Source organism: Anomalospiza imberbis, chromosome 1 (genome assembly GCF_031753505.1).
Source record: "Anomalospiza imberbis isolate Cuckoo-Finch-1a 21T00152 chromosome 1, ASM3175350v1, whole genome shotgun sequence".
Lineage (NCBI taxonomy): Eukaryota > Metazoa > Chordata > Aves > Passeriformes > Viduidae > Anomalospiza > Anomalospiza imberbis.
The window spans coordinates 37,160,153-37,178,644 of NC_089681.1; the positions used below are offsets into that span (position 1 = coordinate 37,160,153).

An 18,492-nucleotide genomic window follows, 5' to 3' on the forward strand; every position below is an offset into this window, starting at 1 on the left:
GAATCTAAATGGCCGTAAGGAAACAAGCTTTCTGATTAATGGCAATTTAAAAGAGATTAAATCCAGCAGTAGGTGCCAGCAAAAAATAATGCTGGAATACTTGTTTAAAACAGATTTAAAGGAAAGAGCACTGCATTCTACTAAGTGTCTGAGGGAGACTTCCCCTTTAAGTAAAGACCAAGTCAAAGCCCACCTTACTCATAAAATCTGACAAGATCTTACAACATGTCAGAACGGCTATAGTTTAAACCAAATACATAGCACGACTGAAGCAATTCTTTCCTATTTACTAGCATCATTATTTGATTGTGGTAGACATACCGGAATGATTAACCAAAGCTCGAGTTTGCCCATCTGCAGTTGGAGTGATTAGATCCCAGATGAAACTTTTGATATTTTCATCCCCTTTGTAATGATTAAGACAATACACCAGGATAGTCCGGCAGATGGTTTCCACATCTTGCTCTGTTAGCTGACGTTTATAGCGCCCATGTGAGAGGATGTCAGTCCACCGACCCCAGCTATAAGGAAAATATGTTCAATACAACAGCCAGGGTACTGGTATTTTAATTTGCAACTTTCAGTTTAACTCCTGGTATCAAGCAACTTGGGACCTCCTGTGTTAGCACTAATGCATTTTGCATTTGCAGGTTATGTCAGGGAATCCAACTTCCAGCACCAAAGAGTTAAGAATGTTTATTTTACAGAACAGGCAATAAGTTCACTGCTCGTAAAGCTGCAATTGAACTACACTCAAATTAATAAAGTACATATGTTTAACTCTAAAGGTCCCAGTAAGGTACAAATACGAAACTCAGCCAATTCCTACAATCATGGGATTTGAGGAACCATTCCTATTTTGAACCAGAAACCTATTACTAGCAACTGTTGTACACTAATGTATAAAATAAAGACAGTCATTCTGAAGGCCACCATGTTAGCAGTCAAATATAGCTACCTGCTAGCAAAAAGATAAAATTCAAATTAACACACTTAATGGGAAAAATATCAAGTATCTGAATTTAAGTGGTGACAAAGTCTAGATTGACTGTTGATTTCAAAACTACTTTGTTCTTTGCAAATACACTATTACTCTCTTCACCACTTAGAAAAGAGAGGTTGAAACTCATTAATTCAAGAATTCTTTACACTGAGAAACCAGAAACAAATATTCTATCATCACAAAACCACTTATCTTACCGTGAGCTCATAGCCATCTGTGACACACTCAAATACTTTAAACTAAGTAAAACATATAAGTGCAATTTATATATATAGCAACCAAAACCAAATCTGACTGGCATATATAAGCATTATACAGTATGATAGTATGTGAATATGTCCAAGAGAAGGATGAGCAATTACTATATATAATTTATTTTCAGATCTTTAACCACAATTAGTATATTTTATTTGCATATCTTACCCATAAACCAACAAGTTCTTCTCCACCCTGAAACATTCACTTCTTGCATAACCTTGTGATTTGTCCTGAGGCCTGCGGGGCTTTGTGCTAGGCTTTTCTTCAGAATCACTTTCTAGGTCTGAAAACTCCATCAGTTCATCCTCTTTGACTGCACTGTAGAGTCTGGTTTGCTTCCTTACTCTTGGTGTATCAATAACTAGGTTGTTCTAAAATGATAGGGAAAACGTATAAATTTAGGGGTGGGGGAGGGGAGGGGAGGAAATCTTTAATTTAATTGTACTAGAAAGAGTCATAAAGCTTACCCTTCCATTAAGAGCATCAATATCCAGCTCAGCTTTCTTTGCCCACTTCTGCCAGAAATTAGGGTCATCCAAAGAAATATCTGTCCTGTTCCCAGATGCAACAAAACTAGCCTAGTAAAAATAAAAACACGTAGATTGGTTTCTTAACTGCATGCTATGAAGAATACCTGTTTTTCCCTAGCAAATACAATACTTAGGAAGAGGTAGTGTCAAGAAAGAAAAATGACAAGTACACTAAAAAAAAATAAATTGACACGGAAGGCAATTTAATATACATCCATCTATTCTGGTCACATTTTATTCATTTTTCCTCTGAATGCATACCTTTGCAAATGTTGAGCCTTTTCCTTCAGATTCAATAGTAATTGTGTGTGTTCGCCTTAAGAGAATCTGATCAATATCCTCTTCACAAAACTTAGACCCTTCATCTTCCTCATCCATCAGAGCACCATATGCCCCCTTTCGAAGAAGATCTTCTATTTCTTTTTTAGACAGCTGTTGCACCTGTAACACATAAGAGGGGCTACATTTTTGGGTTTTTTTGACACCAGCCAATGTGTTCATCCATCCCCTTATTTGGCATTTGAAGAACTGAAACTCTGTGATAATGTGGTGGTGATCAATTAAGCATTCATGCTGAAATCACCTCTTAAAGAAGAATACGAACAACAAAATTCTCAGGGTGAAGTTATGTGAGTGGTTTAAATGACTTAATAATTCATTGTCATCGAATCCCTTTAGCTTTGATGGCTGCTAAACTCTCTTGGGAGCAGATTTAACTTACTAACCTGACAAAAAAACTAAAGCAAAAATAAGTCCCAAAGCAAAAAGACTACACCAGCAAAAGCTAACTAGAAGAACTCCATAAAGCTCCAGGATCAACATAATGTAAAGGGTGAAATAATGAGAATGGATCAGGATTGAAGGAACATGACTCCACTTGCCCTCTTTTGGCAATAAGTGAGCCATTAGATAGGCTGAGCCAGTTCATGGAGCCCATGCCCTTATTTAACCCAACTAAACTATCAGCCACACCCCATCTCAAAAAACCACCGTTCTCCAGCTAAAACACAAACAGGCAAGCACAGTGTAAAACGTTCATAGCATTTGTTGATAATGCACCTTAAGAAACTAATCCTTACCCCATTTGTAGCATTTTCTCTTCCACTCATAGATTGTAGCACAGCCTTATCAAGGCCCAGCTTCAAGCTAGCTTTGTCAAACATTTCCCTTTCATAAGAATTCCTTGTTATCAACCTGTAAATTTTCACTGATTTGCTCTGCCCTATTCTGTGACATCGTGCTTGAGCCTGAAGAAACAAAGCCAGATATTCAATTACAGGTTATAAATGGAAGAAAAAAGAATTTGAAATAACCAATACAAAGAACCTACTTTAAAAGTTTTTTTTTTCCAATATAAATAATATTGTTTATGTTTTCAAGAGAGCAAAACCAGATAATTTCTCTTGTAGGTAAAGAAAATTTCACAGTAAAAAGGCAAAGGGAAATTTTCAATAAAATCAACTCTTGTAATATTACCTGGAGGTCATTTTGGGGATTCCAGTCTGAATCAAAAATGATGCAGGTATCAGCAGCAGTAAGATTAATGCCCAAACCTCCTGCCCTTGTACACAGCAGGAAAACAAACCTATCAGAATCAGGTCTTGAAAACCTGTCAATAGCTGCCTGACGCAAGTTGCCTCTCACTCGACCATCAATTCGTTCGTATGGGTACCTAAAAAATAGATGCATTACAGAGATTGCTTTACTGCAATGGCACTGCTTCTTTAAAAGAATATGCAATTAAAAACAACAAAGACAAATATGCTTCTATGGGGTTAGAAGAACTACAACAAACTAAGAGACTAACTTCATCAGAAAAGACATACTAATTTGTCTCTTTCTTTGGTAAAAAAAGACTTTCACTCCAAGGAATTCAATAAAAATTTAGGCCTAAACTAAAAAACTCTAGAGCCACCAAAACATTTAACTGAGAGGTTTAAAGCTCTCCATATGAGGTCATTTTGTATTCACTCAAAAGAAAGGGCTCAGTAGTTGCAACCTCCAGGTTTGCTCTTTCCCTTAGTCAGATCACTATAGAAAACACCGGTTTAATTTCTTCCCTTTCTATATGGATTACTCACAGGTTAAATGCAGTGGTCACTGAGGAAGGCACAGTTTATTTATAATTGTATTATATTGTTGCTCTCACCGTCTTTGAATGAGGTAGTCTTCCAGTATGTCCAAGCAGCGCACCATCTGGGAAAAGATAAGCACCCTGTGGCCACCAGCCTTCAGTTTTGGCAGCAGCTTGTCAATCAGTACGAGCTTGCCAGCAGCCTGGATCATTGCCTGGAGCTGAAAATCTGGAGAGTCGGCATTGTGTGTTTCTTTAAACTCTTCCAAAATTTTCTCTTCAGCACCTGCAAAGATTGGACAGCAATACATGAACACTGCAAAAGGTTTTATTAATAAACAATGAACTCGCCTTCAATACCCTATAGAAACTGCAGGAATGTTTTAAGCACTATGTGAACAAACATTTATAAAAAAAATAAACATTTATAAAAAATACTAAGCTTAAATTTGAAGCAAACATATACACAAATACAGCATAAATAAAAAATAGCTCTGAGAATTCATTTTTTTTCCCTCTTTTGAGCAACACTAAACTCTTTCCTAAATAAATTCATAGAAGTATTGACACATTCAATTAAATGAAAAAAAAAGAAAAAAGGTGAAAAAAAATTAAACCTATTTCAACTGATAAAATGGATTATTTTCCTTTTTAAAATGTAACATGAAAGAAAACAATGTCTTATTTCTACAGGAAAATACAAGGGACACAAATCACATTTAATATCTGCCTCTAAAATCAGCCTTAAACATCCACATGACCTCAGCCTGCTGCTTTCATTATTAATTTTAAAATAAAAATCCAAACAAAAAATGGGGGGAGAAGCAGCTATGAAATTATTATTTTACCTTATTAAAATTAATATTTTACCCTAATAAAATTAATTATTTTATTTAGTTTTTTCTCACTGAATGTATTTTTTTGTTCAGTTTGATGAAGCTATTCAACGTATTTATTCTTTCCAGCATTAGTCAAAAGTTCTCTCTTGCCACTTGCTTTGCCTATGAATGATATGTGCAGCAGCAACTATGTCCTTGTTCTGCTTACTATTGGAAGACTACAGACCAAGTTCAAGCTTTGTCTTCAAACTCTCCTGTGCTTTTAATCTGTTTTTATCTCACTTCTACAAAGTGGGCAATTCCAAGAACTATCAGATTGCCAATCTTGGCATGTAAAATGTTAGGAATTTTTGTTCTAAGCTTATTTCACCTCCAAAGAAAGGATGGCTCCTTTTTTGAACCATCTTTCCCCCCCCCCGCTTTTTTTTTTCAACAAAATGTAGTTTATAAAATATTTCTAGTTTGTCTAATATTCAGCTTCAATACTGCTTTCAAATAGCACAAGGCAAGATGGAAGGGTTGGGGGAGGGGGAAGAACTGCTTACTGCCAGGCTTCTGCTGAGCATCCCTCTCTCAAATCCCAGCTCTAAGGAGATGCCTGTAAACAAACACGGAAGCGCAGCCTCCCTGTGCGATGGCTGGTTCAGCGCCTGCTGTAACGCGGATCTGAAGCAGATCCCAGCCGGGGCAGGCTGCCTGACAGCTCCGTGCTGCTCCATGCGCTCGCACCACTCGCTTTTACAGATCCCCACGGACTCAAGATGTGACCCTATTTCATGATAGTTTTATGTCCTTGGATTTTTTGATCTGGACTTTCTGAATAATCCTAATGGTTTACACATAAGGAAAGTAAGCCCAAATGAAATGAGTGTAAGCAGACACTCAAAGTTCCCTTCAATCATATCACCACCCATCTTAGTAAAACAGGCAGAATTTTGGGCACTAAATCTCCAATTCTGTACTGAACTTTGGCAATTCCAGGATACAGCAGGCTGTCAAGCAGATCCTATACAGTAATTTCCGTCATCTTTTCAGGTTAACAGCAATTATTTCTGACTCAACTGCGATATCCAGATGTAAGTTTCACTACTGTGAAGCAACCCAATATGCCAGAACAGCATCTCCAAAAGCAAACCACACCACAACAAACCCACAATCTGGTCTATTCAATGGTGAATTTACAGTATCAGAGCTTGATCTCAGCAAGGCCCAAATCCACTACAGATAACTTCAAAAATCTGTTCTTTCAATAACTCTGTCCTAGCTAAATCATGTAGAAGAATATTTTTTTTATTATTTCTACTTCAACTGCTATTACATCATGTCCATCAAGCAGTCTGTTACCCAAAAGTTTTCTGATGTAGTACTTGCAGATCTGTAAAATTACTTCCTATTCTAGCTGATATTTAGCAGGGGATGAAAGGAAGGTATTTGAATGTGTGGTTGGTCAATCAAGGAAACCTCCACGTCTACTCTTCATTAGGAAAGGCTTCCAGGGCTCAAGAGGGCACAACAAAAAGAGTAAGGAGTCTTTTTGGTGTTCAACACTAAAATGTGTAAGTATAGAGGCATTCCCCACTGCTGGTTCTTGGAGATAGAGAGAGGAACAATGTATAAATACTTGAGAATGGTTGCTATGGAGAAAAAAAAAGGAGTCCAGCCCTAAGAAAAATGACAGACAATGCTTTACCCAAGTTGGCTGCAGAATACCCAACATGCTGTAACTACCTCTAGAAGCCTACTCCCAGTCTCAGCAGAACACATCTGTCAATCAAGAAAGAAACAAAAACCCCACTTTACATTCAAGTCCTACCATAATACTTCCACCATATAGCCTTAACTGAAGTTATATAGAAGACTTGCTTGCAATTCTTACACAAAACAAAACACATTCCAATATTCAAATACAAATGCTTGCTCACAAACCCCACAAACTGGGAAGAAAATGAGGATTCAGAGACACTTTTATAAAAGCAGTTAAGCTTAGAAAACAGAACTTGTTACTGCAAGAAATCATTCATCAGGAGAATGCTATGCAAACGTAAGTACTAACACTGCAAAACTCTGAGCAGAAATAAAATAAACTTGTTTCATTACACTAACTACAAAGTTGTTAAATATCAATCAGCAAAATAAAACCTTGGGCTCAGATGACTACACCATGTAGGAGTATCTTCTGTCCTAAAACTACAAAGCATGTATTTATTTAGTTCCGTCTCCACACTAACACATCGGGATTTCTTTTTCCCCTCAAATCTGAAGGCTCAACCCACCTGCCATATTGCTGAATGATAGCAAGCAAGTCCAAAGCTTCCAAACATTACAAAAAAGTTTGATAAAGGCAAATGCATTCAAGAGACAAACCCACCTCCCTTTTTTAAGATTAAGATACAGTAATAAAAAAATATTTGAGGTTTTCTAAATTAACACCTGAACTTTATCAGTCTCTTAATAATATTAAATGATACAAGACTTCTGAGGAAAAAAAAATCACTGCTGTAGGCAACACTGCAAACACTGTTCATAAACTCTATTTGACAAAGTAGCAGCAAAATATTCTTTTTTTTTCCTTTCAACAAACATGAAATAAGGAAAAATAATGGCAAGGTTAAAAACTAGCTGAAAGCCAAGAAGCATCAATTCAGACACCCATAGCCTGAACAGCCTATACTATTCTGAAAAATTCATTTAGACAATGGATTAATTTAAGCAAAAAAATCATGTAAAAAACCTCAACAAACCCTGCACCAGAACCACAAAGCTACTTTACTGTATGTCATATGAGTTTAGAAACTGAACAGCTACCAGCATGGACAAGTCGAAGTACTTTGGAGTAAGCCTATATTATGTCTTTGGAATAATTACTTGTGCATTAAATGTAATTAGATGTCATTTCATGAATCAGTTTAAGCATTCCCCCCCCCCCATTTAAACAAAAAATGTCAAGGAAAAAAACTTAAGTACTGCAATATGGAAGTCATACAATAAAAAAACCTGCAAATACACATGGTTCTGGAACAAAACAGTCTTTCATCATGAAGCCCATAACCAGCACAAACCAACCATAAATCATATCTAGTAAGAAACAGGAGTTGGGAAACAAGAAACTAGGAGAATGCAGCCCTGTATGGAGGCTTGTGTTACACCCTCAAAGGGAAGAACTGACCAGCACATACAAGTTTAGCATACTACAGACAGAGCTGGCTGCTTCATCACAGGATTGGTCACTGGAAAAGCCTCCCCAAGGAAGTGGTCATGATACCACAAGCAGAGTTCAAGGACCATCTGGTCCTTAAGTTATATGATTTAATTTTAGGTAGTTCTGTGAGGAGCAGAGGGTTGGACTCAGTAATCCCTGTGGCTCCCTTTCAACTTAAGATATGTTATGATTCCATACTATTTGCCAAAGATAATCCTGATCTAAAACCAATACCAGAAAAAGTCACTGAAGTCTAATGTGACATTCTCCCTAATCCTTCTCTTACTAGTCAAATTAAGAAAAGTAACTGACAACAGGTGGTCATAAAAGCAGGCTTGATCAAGATTTCTTACTCTGCAACTTTATTCAGAAATTTTAAGTTACTTTCTTGCTGTCGAACATCATAAAGGAGTAAGTAACAGCTAACTATAAGTGAAGAAAAAATTACCATATTCATGCCAGCATCCAACAACCTGCATGATAACTGAAGTCTTGTTTGCCACAAATAACAGAAAGGAAAACTTTATAATACCAACATTAACTCAGTCAGGGCTAAGTCTGTCAGGAAGCCTTGGAAAAAAGCAGCACAGAAAAAAGCAGCTGCAACAGCAAGCACTGTCCTGGCTAGCAGCTATCCATACCTACGAGAATCTAAAACATTATCTCACTATTCTACTTAAAATAAATGAATAAATAAATAGACACACTAAAATAGAAGTTATACCTAGTGAATATTTTTATAGCCATTTTTCAAATGAGGAGAAAAGTAGGCAGCCTACCATTAATAAGGTATGGATGATTGCAGCATTTTCTTAGTTCCATCATAGTGTTTAAAAGATTAGGTACATTTGCCTGACCTCCACCCTTGGAAAGAAATGTGAAATTCTTTTCAAGAATAGCACGATAGTATTTCTTCTGAATATTTGTCAGCTCAACTTCAATGATGGTTTCCTCTTTGGGGGCCAGGTTCTTTTCCACATCCTCCTTGAGACGTCTCAGCATCATCGGCTTCAAAATAGCTTGCAGTTTTTGCACCTGGAAAACAGATGTTTAATAAAATAACTGAATTAAAACTGCTAGAAATCAAATATTCATTTTTCAATTTCCTTAACTGTAAAAACCTTGTTTTCTTCCTCAAATAGAGAGGTATAGATGCCAAGTAGAAAGCATTGTAAAAAATCTTTCCTCAGTGACTCAGCAGCAAGGTCTCCTTTTTAACTCAGTGACATACAGATTTCTAAAGTCTATTTTTGGTGTGTAAATCTTCTGTTTATGATGTCTGTTATTAAACAGACCTCACTCAGAACTATCCTTCTAGACATGGACAGTAATGCACACAAATCATGCAGAGCTAACCCTTCATTAAATTAGCAAATCTGACACTTTAAAGATAATTTTGCTGTTCACTTCTAATTACTAATCAGTATGTAATGCTATTTTCCCACTTTAAGTATCTGCTTCTAATTATTCTCTTATTTCCCTAGTTTTGACATCCAGTGAAGTAGAAAACTATCTAGGACTGGTCTAAAAATGAAAATGCTGTATTTCTGTTGTATTTTTATGACATTGATAATTTTTAGTGTTCTCAGGTTTTGTGGCATATTCATTAAGATACATCCTAAAGGGTGGGAGGGGCAAAGAAAAAAATGTCAGTTTTCCTAAAAAAAAGAGGCTAAGTTTAATTTTTTGTAAAGTCCCTTAAACAAAAAGCAGTAATGTATGCCATATTAAAAAACCCCAAACCACCTGGCATTTAGATTATTTTAGGCCATGCTTCGAAGTACAAACCATCTCAGTGCTGAAGAGCTAATAATGCATCCTGAAATTGGCCATCATCTCCTGATGCAGAGCTGCACAACAGAAATATGAACAAAAGACACTTTCTCCTGAATTTACATAATTCCCTTAGTAATAAAGCAACTTCAGAACAAAAAATGTAATTAGCACAGAGAGATGAACAATTGAGAAAATATATGGGATACAGCTGTAAGGAATGGAGAGAAAACACCAAGCCATTAACATATAACCTGTCCCACCACTTGAAAGACAAACCCAATTCCAAAACATCTGAATGTCAACAGATAAAATAGTTCTCCTTAACTTGTTGAACCAAGCAATCCAGGCTCTAATTCTGATCATAGCCAATGGCATTATTTTAGTAATAGTTCCATGTATGGCTTCAAAAGCTTCCAGTTATTTTCAGCTGGCCATACAAAAGCTATGTTGAGAGTTTGGATCTATTAGCTCCAGTTCAAACACTGCATTACCAGGACTACATGGCTTCTGCATCAGAGCTGTCTCACTTTCAGTGAGGCCAGTGTCCATTCTGACTGACATGTAATAGCATGCACAACCTATGGAAACCTATCCTATTTTGGCAGGAGGCCAGGGGCTAGAGGAAGAGATAGTTTCTAATTTAGACTGTGTATGTGTGAAAGAGTTGCTCTCAAAGAAAGTCAACAAATTCAAGCAATCAAAACTTGAAAGATATCAAAACTTGAATTTTCAGACAAAGCCAACAAAGTTACATACAAAAGTACATGTAGTTATTACCACAGGAAGCAAAGGGCCACATTAAGATGCCTTGCTTCAGTTAACTCCTAATATTAAGGTGGTTTGGCCTTTTAAAACATTTTGACCCCTGCAAAGAAACATTTTACATTTGAGATCTAAAACATGTTGCACCTAGGGTGTTTCATTTTGTATTGATTTATGCATTTCTTCTCTTGGACAGCTCGAGAAATCTATTTCTGAGTTAAAAAAAAAAACCTCCCTACATTTGATTACCTCTTGCTAAACTGGGTTTCTAGTATGTTCCTGTTTGCATTTAAGCCACTGAGAAAACTCTCAGATGTTAATTCCACAGACAGGGAGAGTCCCTTCACTCTGATGCTTAAGGAAGAATGTCAACTGACAAGTTAATTCTCATAGAAGTATTTTCATCCCGAAACATTACAAGACACCCCACTTCTATTTTCAAACACTCCATTTTAATAAAGGGAATTTCTTCCTGTTTCTGCAAGACCAATGGACAAAGGACTAAAAAAAAACCAAAAAAAACCAAAAAACCAGAACAGTGAAAAGACAGAATTACTTTTGGCCAAAAGCAAAAAACCCTCATCTAAATGAAAATAAACAAAGAAAGAAAGAAAAAAAAAGGGATAAACCCACCATTGTATTCCAGGAAACAAATAGGTATTTTTTTAAAAAGCAAATAATTAAGTTCAGATACAATAAAATGGATAAATTCACAATACCTAAATAGAAAAGTAAGCGTGCAAGATAACTTTACCTGCTCCTCAGTTTTAAGATCCCCAAATTCTTGCATGAAAGTGGTTTCTGATGGAAAGCGACCTGGTTCCAAGAAGTGAAGCAAGCTAAACAGCTCTTCTACTGTATTTTGCAAAGGGGTTCCAGTAAGCAGCACTTTATGCTCCTGAAAGGTTAAGAAACAGTTCCTTGGAATCCATCATTTTAATTTCCAATGGAAAAATACATAAAATTCTTTCCCCTTGTCACCATATGTCTGTCTCACCTTTGCTTCCTCTCCCCTCCCCCAGCTACTTACATAAGACTCTTCTCAGGACATTTCTAACTGGTACTCTGGTGTTCCTCCAGTGATAGCCCAGAAAAACACTTTACTACTTAAGCAGCTTCAAAAGTCCTCCAAGATACAAGAACAGATTTTACTGGTCCACAGTGTTCCAACCCTTTCACAAGTACAGTGAACTTTAGATGGCAAAGTAACAGTTGAACCTAACCCATGATTTCCAGTAAAATTTTATTTATTTATTTATTTTAATTGACCTCAGTGCACTGATCTCCTCAGGCCTGGAGATCAACACAGGACCTAACAGGAAACCTGAAGCCGACTTCTAACTTCCTACTACATGCTAAAGAGTATGAGAGTGGCAGAGACAAAAGCAGCATATTACTTTAGAGAAGGAGCCCAGACAGGTTCAGCAACTAGCCCAGAGGCAAACATAAATTTAGCAGTGTAACAAGAACTAGTGTGAAAAGTCCCATATCTCTGTCTGTAGTCTGTAAGACTATAAGCTCTGCTTTCCTCTAACAGCAACCACAATAAGAAAAACAAAAGGTACACAGCATTTTTACAAACTGCATTACAGATATTAGCTCAGCATTACTGCATTGTTCTCACATTTTCAAAGAATATTCTGCCAAGATGAAGTAATTATTGTATCTTTTAAATGGTAAATATCTTCACATTATCTAATTTTTCTCTATGAGTTTAATACACCCATTTTGTAAGCATAAAATAATACATATTTATGTAAGCATCAGAAACCGACTCACTTGCCCTTCCTTAGTCAATATGAAAGAACATCCTTATGGCCACACAACAAATTAACATTAGAGCTGATATTAATGTCATGGCCAAATTGGGCCACCTGACCACATTACACTTTTAAATAAATGTCTATGTGAAGAAGTGTCTATGGATTAAGTCACATGAAGAGGGAGAAAGGAAAGAATAAATTTATGTCTTAGGAGAATCCACATAATTCTACATCTAAATCAATGAAAAAACCTTATTAAATATCAGCACTCCAAAACTGAAGGTATGCATATCCTTCCAGGTATTTTATACTTTCTCATCTGCATTCTCTTATTCTTAACACTTGATGATTTACTTGAGAAAAAACCCTTTTATTTTACTTTTTGATTAAACCGTAAATCAGAATTAACAAAACTACAGAAGACTCAAAGATAAGAGATGTTCACACTGACCAGATCCATCATCTTGAGTCCTTCCAAAAGCTTACAGTTCCTGTTTTTCAGCCTGTGGGCCTCATCAATGACCACGCAACGCCATGGAATGTTACGCAGCTCTGGGCAGTCAGTCAGGATCATTTCAAATGTTGTGATAATGGCATGGAACTTGTAGGACCCCTTTATCACACGACCCTAAAAAGAACAGCAAATGTTAAAGTAAACTCCCTGGCAAAGAAAGGAAGCAATTTGTTTCACCTTCAAATTTTATTTTTTAAAAATACAAACCAGTTCAATTACAAGACATTTAAAGCAAATTAAGTCATTGTTCCTGACTAAATGGGGAAATACAATTCAGTAAGTTTGCTACTGGCTTCATGATAGCTGTTTTTAATCCAGTAAATAAGCCACAGAATCACTGCACATTGATTACCAAGAAGTTATACAAGTATTTCAGTTGTAATTCATATGGATTATACTAATGCCTTGAGGCATTAATGTATCGCTGCAATACTGAAATAAGGTTTTCAGACTTCGTCAAGAGAATTCTCTTTTTACTTCTGAATTGAAGTACATGAAGGTCCTCCTGAACAATCCAAATACAGCAAAAGTGCATTAAAGTTTCCTTTTTATAACTATTTGAATATTGTGCTGACTGTTATAATTTTTTCCCCCAGCAGACACTCAGAATTCAAAACACCTACACTTCATAGAACGAGTTGGGTTGGAAGGGACCTTGAAGACCATCCAGTTCTGACACCCCTGCCATGAGCCTTCCACTAGACCAGGTCACTCAAAGCTCTGTTCCATCTGGCTCAAGAACATATGCTCAAGAACATATACATATATTGCTCAAGAACATTTCCAGGGATGGGGAATCTACAACAGCTGTTCACTCTATTGAACAGCTTTGGAAGAAGCAAATATCTGATCTTTTAAATGAAGAATGTGCATCTCTGCATACAATTTCATAATATTTTTATAAGTCTGTGTTAAGCAAAGTTCAACAGGACAATTAACTTGATGTCTGACACCATATTCACTGGTTCATTAGTTCAGTCTTATTTTCAGCACTGATACAAAGACTGTTTAAAAAAAACCCTGAATAAACTTTATTCAGGAGCATGAAATGAGCATCTTTCTGACATTATGCTATGCTTCTTCCCAATGCTGTGCAAAGAAAAATGTGATTTGGTACCTTCAGTGTCACTAGGTCTGTGAAGAAAAACTGTCTCTGTAAGGATAAGCATTACACAAGTTCAAAGCTATTCCACATTTTCAAAGGACTCTTGTCACAGGTTGTATATTGAATACATTTCAAAAGAAACACATATTTTACAGTAAGGTGACCATGTCTTCCTTTAGACCTGTGCAAGACTGAATCCTTTTATAAGTGACCTGCATATTATCCTCTCCAAACCATGAGGATCAGAACTGGCTACTGACTCAATGAAATGATTGAAAACCTGATATCCTGAACTCAGCATTAAATCTGCCTACTCAAATCAAGAACATTTCAGAGAGAGTAATGACCTGCTCAACAATGCTTTCTCGTGGCATAGTCCAGAAATATTTATCTTGTTAGGGGCAAAAAAAAGCTGTTACTTAACAAACAGCAGATGAAGATACACTAAGTGGGCAGCATTGAAAGCCAGCAAACTGAAATGCTGTATCCTTTTCACGAGCCAAGTAAATTTCCATCACAAATCAAGCCAGCTCTTTTCCAAGACTCTGTCATTAGCTGTATTTGGCACATATAGTTTTTGTAATCTTAAAGCAGAACTTCTTTTCAGAGGTAGGACAGTACAGAAAAAAGCACATGGTTTGTTTGATATTCCAGCCAGGGAAGGGCCCCTAGGAAGACCTTTCAGTTATACTGCTCAAGAACACCAGAACAGGCTTCTCTATGTGAACCTCACAGCAGAATGTCTCTGATAACACCAGGTCCTTATTGTTGAAGTCACACCACTGCAGAAACTTACTTTGTTATTGATTACTCTTTAGCATTTCACAACAACTTGACTCTGGTAAATGGGGCTGACTCTGAAAAATCACTCTATTGCAGATGGGGTAGGTGCTTCTTATGCATGTTCTCTGTTGTTACTGCTCTTCAAAAGCCACTCCCACTTTCTCAATGTTCAATTGTCTTTTTGAGAAACAGCTCAGATTGAGAAGCCTCTTTTCATATTAAGACCTAAAAAGCCAAAGATGCCTGATGTCTGGATTGATGTGTCTGGCAAGAGAACTAGAAATTATGCTGCTAAATCATGTCTCCTTTCACTCCCTTTTTGTCTTCCATCATATTCCCAGTGAAAATACTTTGGGGAATACCAGAGTGAACACTACATGGGGACTCTTTTTCAGAACATGAAGAGATTTTTTTCCCTGTAATTTGGTTTCTACCATGTGCTTCACAGCTGACACTCTTACAAAGAATGGAACACAGAAGGTGATTTTGTGACATATCTAAGATAGCTGCCACCAAAAGGATAAGTTCTCTTCATTTCTCCTTTATCCCAAATGCAGTTATTGTTTGACTCAACTCTTAAGACAGTTCAGGGAGCAAATCCAGCAGGAAATCATTCATTTTTCTGTGCCATGAGTGCTTTGTCATTACTCGCTATGGGGTAAAATGACTGCCATGCTCACGGCAAGAATTAAGTTAAGAATATGGCAATGGGGGAACAAAACTTTCTGCTGCATCTTGCTGTAGATCCTTTTAGTTACATTTAAATCAATGAAACAACATTGCCAAAATAACTTAGAATCTGCATAGTAAGTGGGATTTTTCAGATGACATTCCTGCAGGCTTCATGCTAAGTAACTGCGAAGGGGAAGAACATGCTGAGAACAAGCACCACTCAAATAGCAAACAAATATGATTTTTAACACAAGAAACAATTCAGCAGAGACAGTATTTGTATAAACCCAAATTTTTAAATTATATAAGATATCAATCTCTGCTAAGAAATTATTTTAAAATCAGAAAAACTGATTTCAATCCCACTTCATTTGTGTGTTATACATCTAGCTAAGAAGATGTGAGAATTATCATAAAGAATATTAGATATTAATAGAATGGCCTGGATTGGCACCTTAAAGATCATCTAGTTCCAGCACTCCTGCTGTGGACTGGGACATACAAAACTTCTCTGAGCCACTAGACCTCAATGAAGCAACTGTTACTCAAATAAATCTTCAATAAAAACAGATATGATTTTCATGTAAAAGTTTCTTTGATAAACTGCTGAGAAAACAGTTGTTTTCTAGACTACACCGCTGTAACGTCTCACTAATATAAATTACTATGTGTTTCTCTACTATATTTAAATATACACTGTATTTAAATATAGTATACTGTATTTATATAGTACATTTATATTTATATTTATTATATATTTATTTATATATATTTAATTTATATTTATATATAATATATACTATAGTTAAATATACTATATTTAAATATGTAGTTCTTTTTGTTTGCCCTAATGGCATGTCAAGTTGTGCCACAGTCATCACCTTCAAAACAGTTTTTAATCAGTTTTTGACCTGTAAAAGCATATTTTATATCTTGCAATCTCTCTCATAGCTTTGCTCTAAGACTCTGGTTTTTCAATGCACTTTGAGGACATGAAGTGAGAACTAAGCAGACCTGGACCACTCATCACATTACTGACAAAGAGGAGAATGCTTTTCTCATCTTTATATTAAACATTTGTTTCCTCCCATGCACTTGCACTACACTAGCCCTTTTAACCACTGTGTCACAGTGGTTTAACTGGTCATGTGCCATGACAAAAAAAAAAATCTGCTTTTGTCTTACAGCCTTCCCTGAGCTGAGCTCTCCCAGTGGTAAGAATCATCTTCATTCCTTGTCCACAGACAGCCCCGTATTTAGCTATTCTAAGTATTGCTAGATTGGATCCAGTTTATTAAGTAATACAGCTTACTCTGATCCATCAACTGTCTTAATCATTTACCACTCTCCACATTTTTATGTTATTTGAAAACTTCCTCAGTAATGACTTTATGTTTTCTTTCAGGTCATTGGCAAGTTATAAAGCTTGTGGACATGAACCTATCCCTGAAGAACTATGCTGGAAATGCAAATCACTTCTCATTAACAATTACATCAAGAAATATCAGCTAGCCAGTTTTAAATCCACTTAATGTGTGCCATATTGATTTTATATCCTTCTAGTTTATTAATCAAAATGTCCAGTGGTGTAAAATGAAATGCTTTAAAAAAAATCTAAATTTATGAATTCACCACTATCACTTTTTAAAGCTCACTTGAAAATAGTACTGCACAGGTTGAACTTCTACCCTTTTTCTCTCTTATGCAAGGCAGATTTCATTGTTCTGCAATAACACTCAATGTATGCACATTTTATTTTCCCCCAATTCTGTCTACTCTGGGCAAAGCCATGCACTTCGGAGTAGGGATCTGCTGCTCTTCTTAGCTTCTGTTTTACAAATAATTTTGTGTTTCTACCCCTAGTCCTTTCTGCTTTCCTTCACTCACAACTATTCAACCTAAGCACAGTAACACACATTCAAAATATATCTGACTTACAAAATTTGATAAAGAGAGATTGACAAGTTTAATTTCTACAAGCAAGGTTTTCCTGGAATGGCAGGCAAAGATTGATTTTTAAGCTTAGTTCCACTTAAAGGAGTTTCTCCATTAAGAATCTCTTCTGCCAGCTCCCCTCAAAAATGCAAAACAACAAAAACCACACACGAAAGAATGAAACTCCAAACAGAAGTTGCACCATTTCATGGTGCCCCTTTATTCCCAGAGAGATACTGGCCATTATTAAAAAGCATTCTTAATATATGTATCTGTATTTCTAACTGAAACCTAACATACCAGCACTGAAAAAGTAACTGATGCTTAAATTAATAAACAACTGTAAAGCATATACAAAAAAAGGGAAAAAGAAAAGTCATGAAGAGCTTTTACCTGTGCATCTTTGAAATACATTTCATACAACTGAATGGTCCGCCGACTCGCTTGACTCCCATGATACACAACCACATTCAACTCTGTCCAGGTGCGGAACTCCCTTTCCCAGTTGGGAATTGTGGACAATGGTGCAATAACCAAGAAAGGACCATGGATTCCTTTCAAATATATCTCATAGAGAAACGTAATGGACTGAATAGTCTTTCCCAACCCCATTTCATCTGCTAAAATGCAGTTTCGTCTGAAAATAAGAATAAAAACATGCTGAATTATTTATTCCCAACTTAAAACATAGACAATAAGTAAGGCAACAACCTGAATAAACCAGGTATTTCTAGAATGAAAAGGCATCATAACATTTTGCATTTAAAATAAATGTTATGATTTGTGATGCAGTCAGCATGGATATATCCCTTCTATGTACTTCTCAAGTTCACAAGGGGAAGGAGGGAGCAGCAGGGGCATGCATGAACCCAAAGCACTTGCCACAAGAATCTATCTGAAATATTCATGTCCCACCCCAAATTAGTTTGTATATGACTCCTGCAGCAAAAAATGAGCTATGTAAATGATTCTAAAGTCTCACTTTAGCAGGTTACTTTAAAAGGCTGCTATTTTAAATAAGCCATAAAAGCTTTTCCAAAGCAGGATTCAGCAGTAAGCTATGTTTTACGTACGTGTTGTACCAATTGAAAAGAAGCCAGTTTACTCCCTCCAACTGGTATTCCCTGAGTTTGTTATTGTTTTTATACTCCCTGGAACTCTCCGATTTCTTCCAGTCATCGGCAGGAGGTCGCTCCTGTTTCAAATACAGCAAATCCCATTAGTGGTTTCTAAAAGACCACATTACTTTACTATTTTCAAATAAAATCCTCTATATAGA

At 36.4% G+C, this 18,492-nt stretch overlaps 1 protein-coding gene across 8 annotated transcripts in view; it reads right to left on the minus strand.

The window, feature by feature from the left end:
* The window catches only part of CHD7 (chromodomain helicase DNA binding protein 7), a 133,275-nt gene that overhangs the window by 17,864 nt on the left and 96,919 nt on the right, over positions 1 to 18,492 (minus strand). For all 8 annotated transcript variants that reach the window (XM_068188026.1, XM_068188001.1, XM_068188045.1 and 5 more), the window contains 12 exons: positions 18,287 to 18,408; positions 17,607 to 17,850; positions 12,656 to 12,832; positions 11,196 to 11,339; positions 8,683 to 8,938; positions 3,941 to 4,151; positions 3,268 to 3,463; positions 2,871 to 3,038; positions 2,053 to 2,232; positions 1,729 to 1,839; positions 1,427 to 1,632; positions 322 to 521 (listed from right to left, as the gene is read on the minus strand). In XM_068188026.1, coding sequence (XP_068044127.1) covers positions 322 to 521; positions 1,427 to 1,632; positions 1,729 to 1,839; positions 2,053 to 2,232; positions 2,871 to 3,038; positions 3,268 to 3,463; positions 3,941 to 4,151; positions 8,683 to 8,938; positions 11,196 to 11,339; positions 12,656 to 12,832; positions 17,607 to 17,850; positions 18,287 to 18,408 — 2,215 coding nt within the window. The remainder of the gene's footprint in view (positions 1 to 321; positions 522 to 1,426; positions 1,633 to 1,728; positions 1,840 to 2,052; positions 2,233 to 2,870; positions 3,039 to 3,267; positions 3,464 to 3,940; positions 4,152 to 8,682; positions 8,939 to 11,195; positions 11,340 to 12,655; positions 12,833 to 17,606; positions 17,851 to 18,286; positions 18,409 to 18,492) is intronic.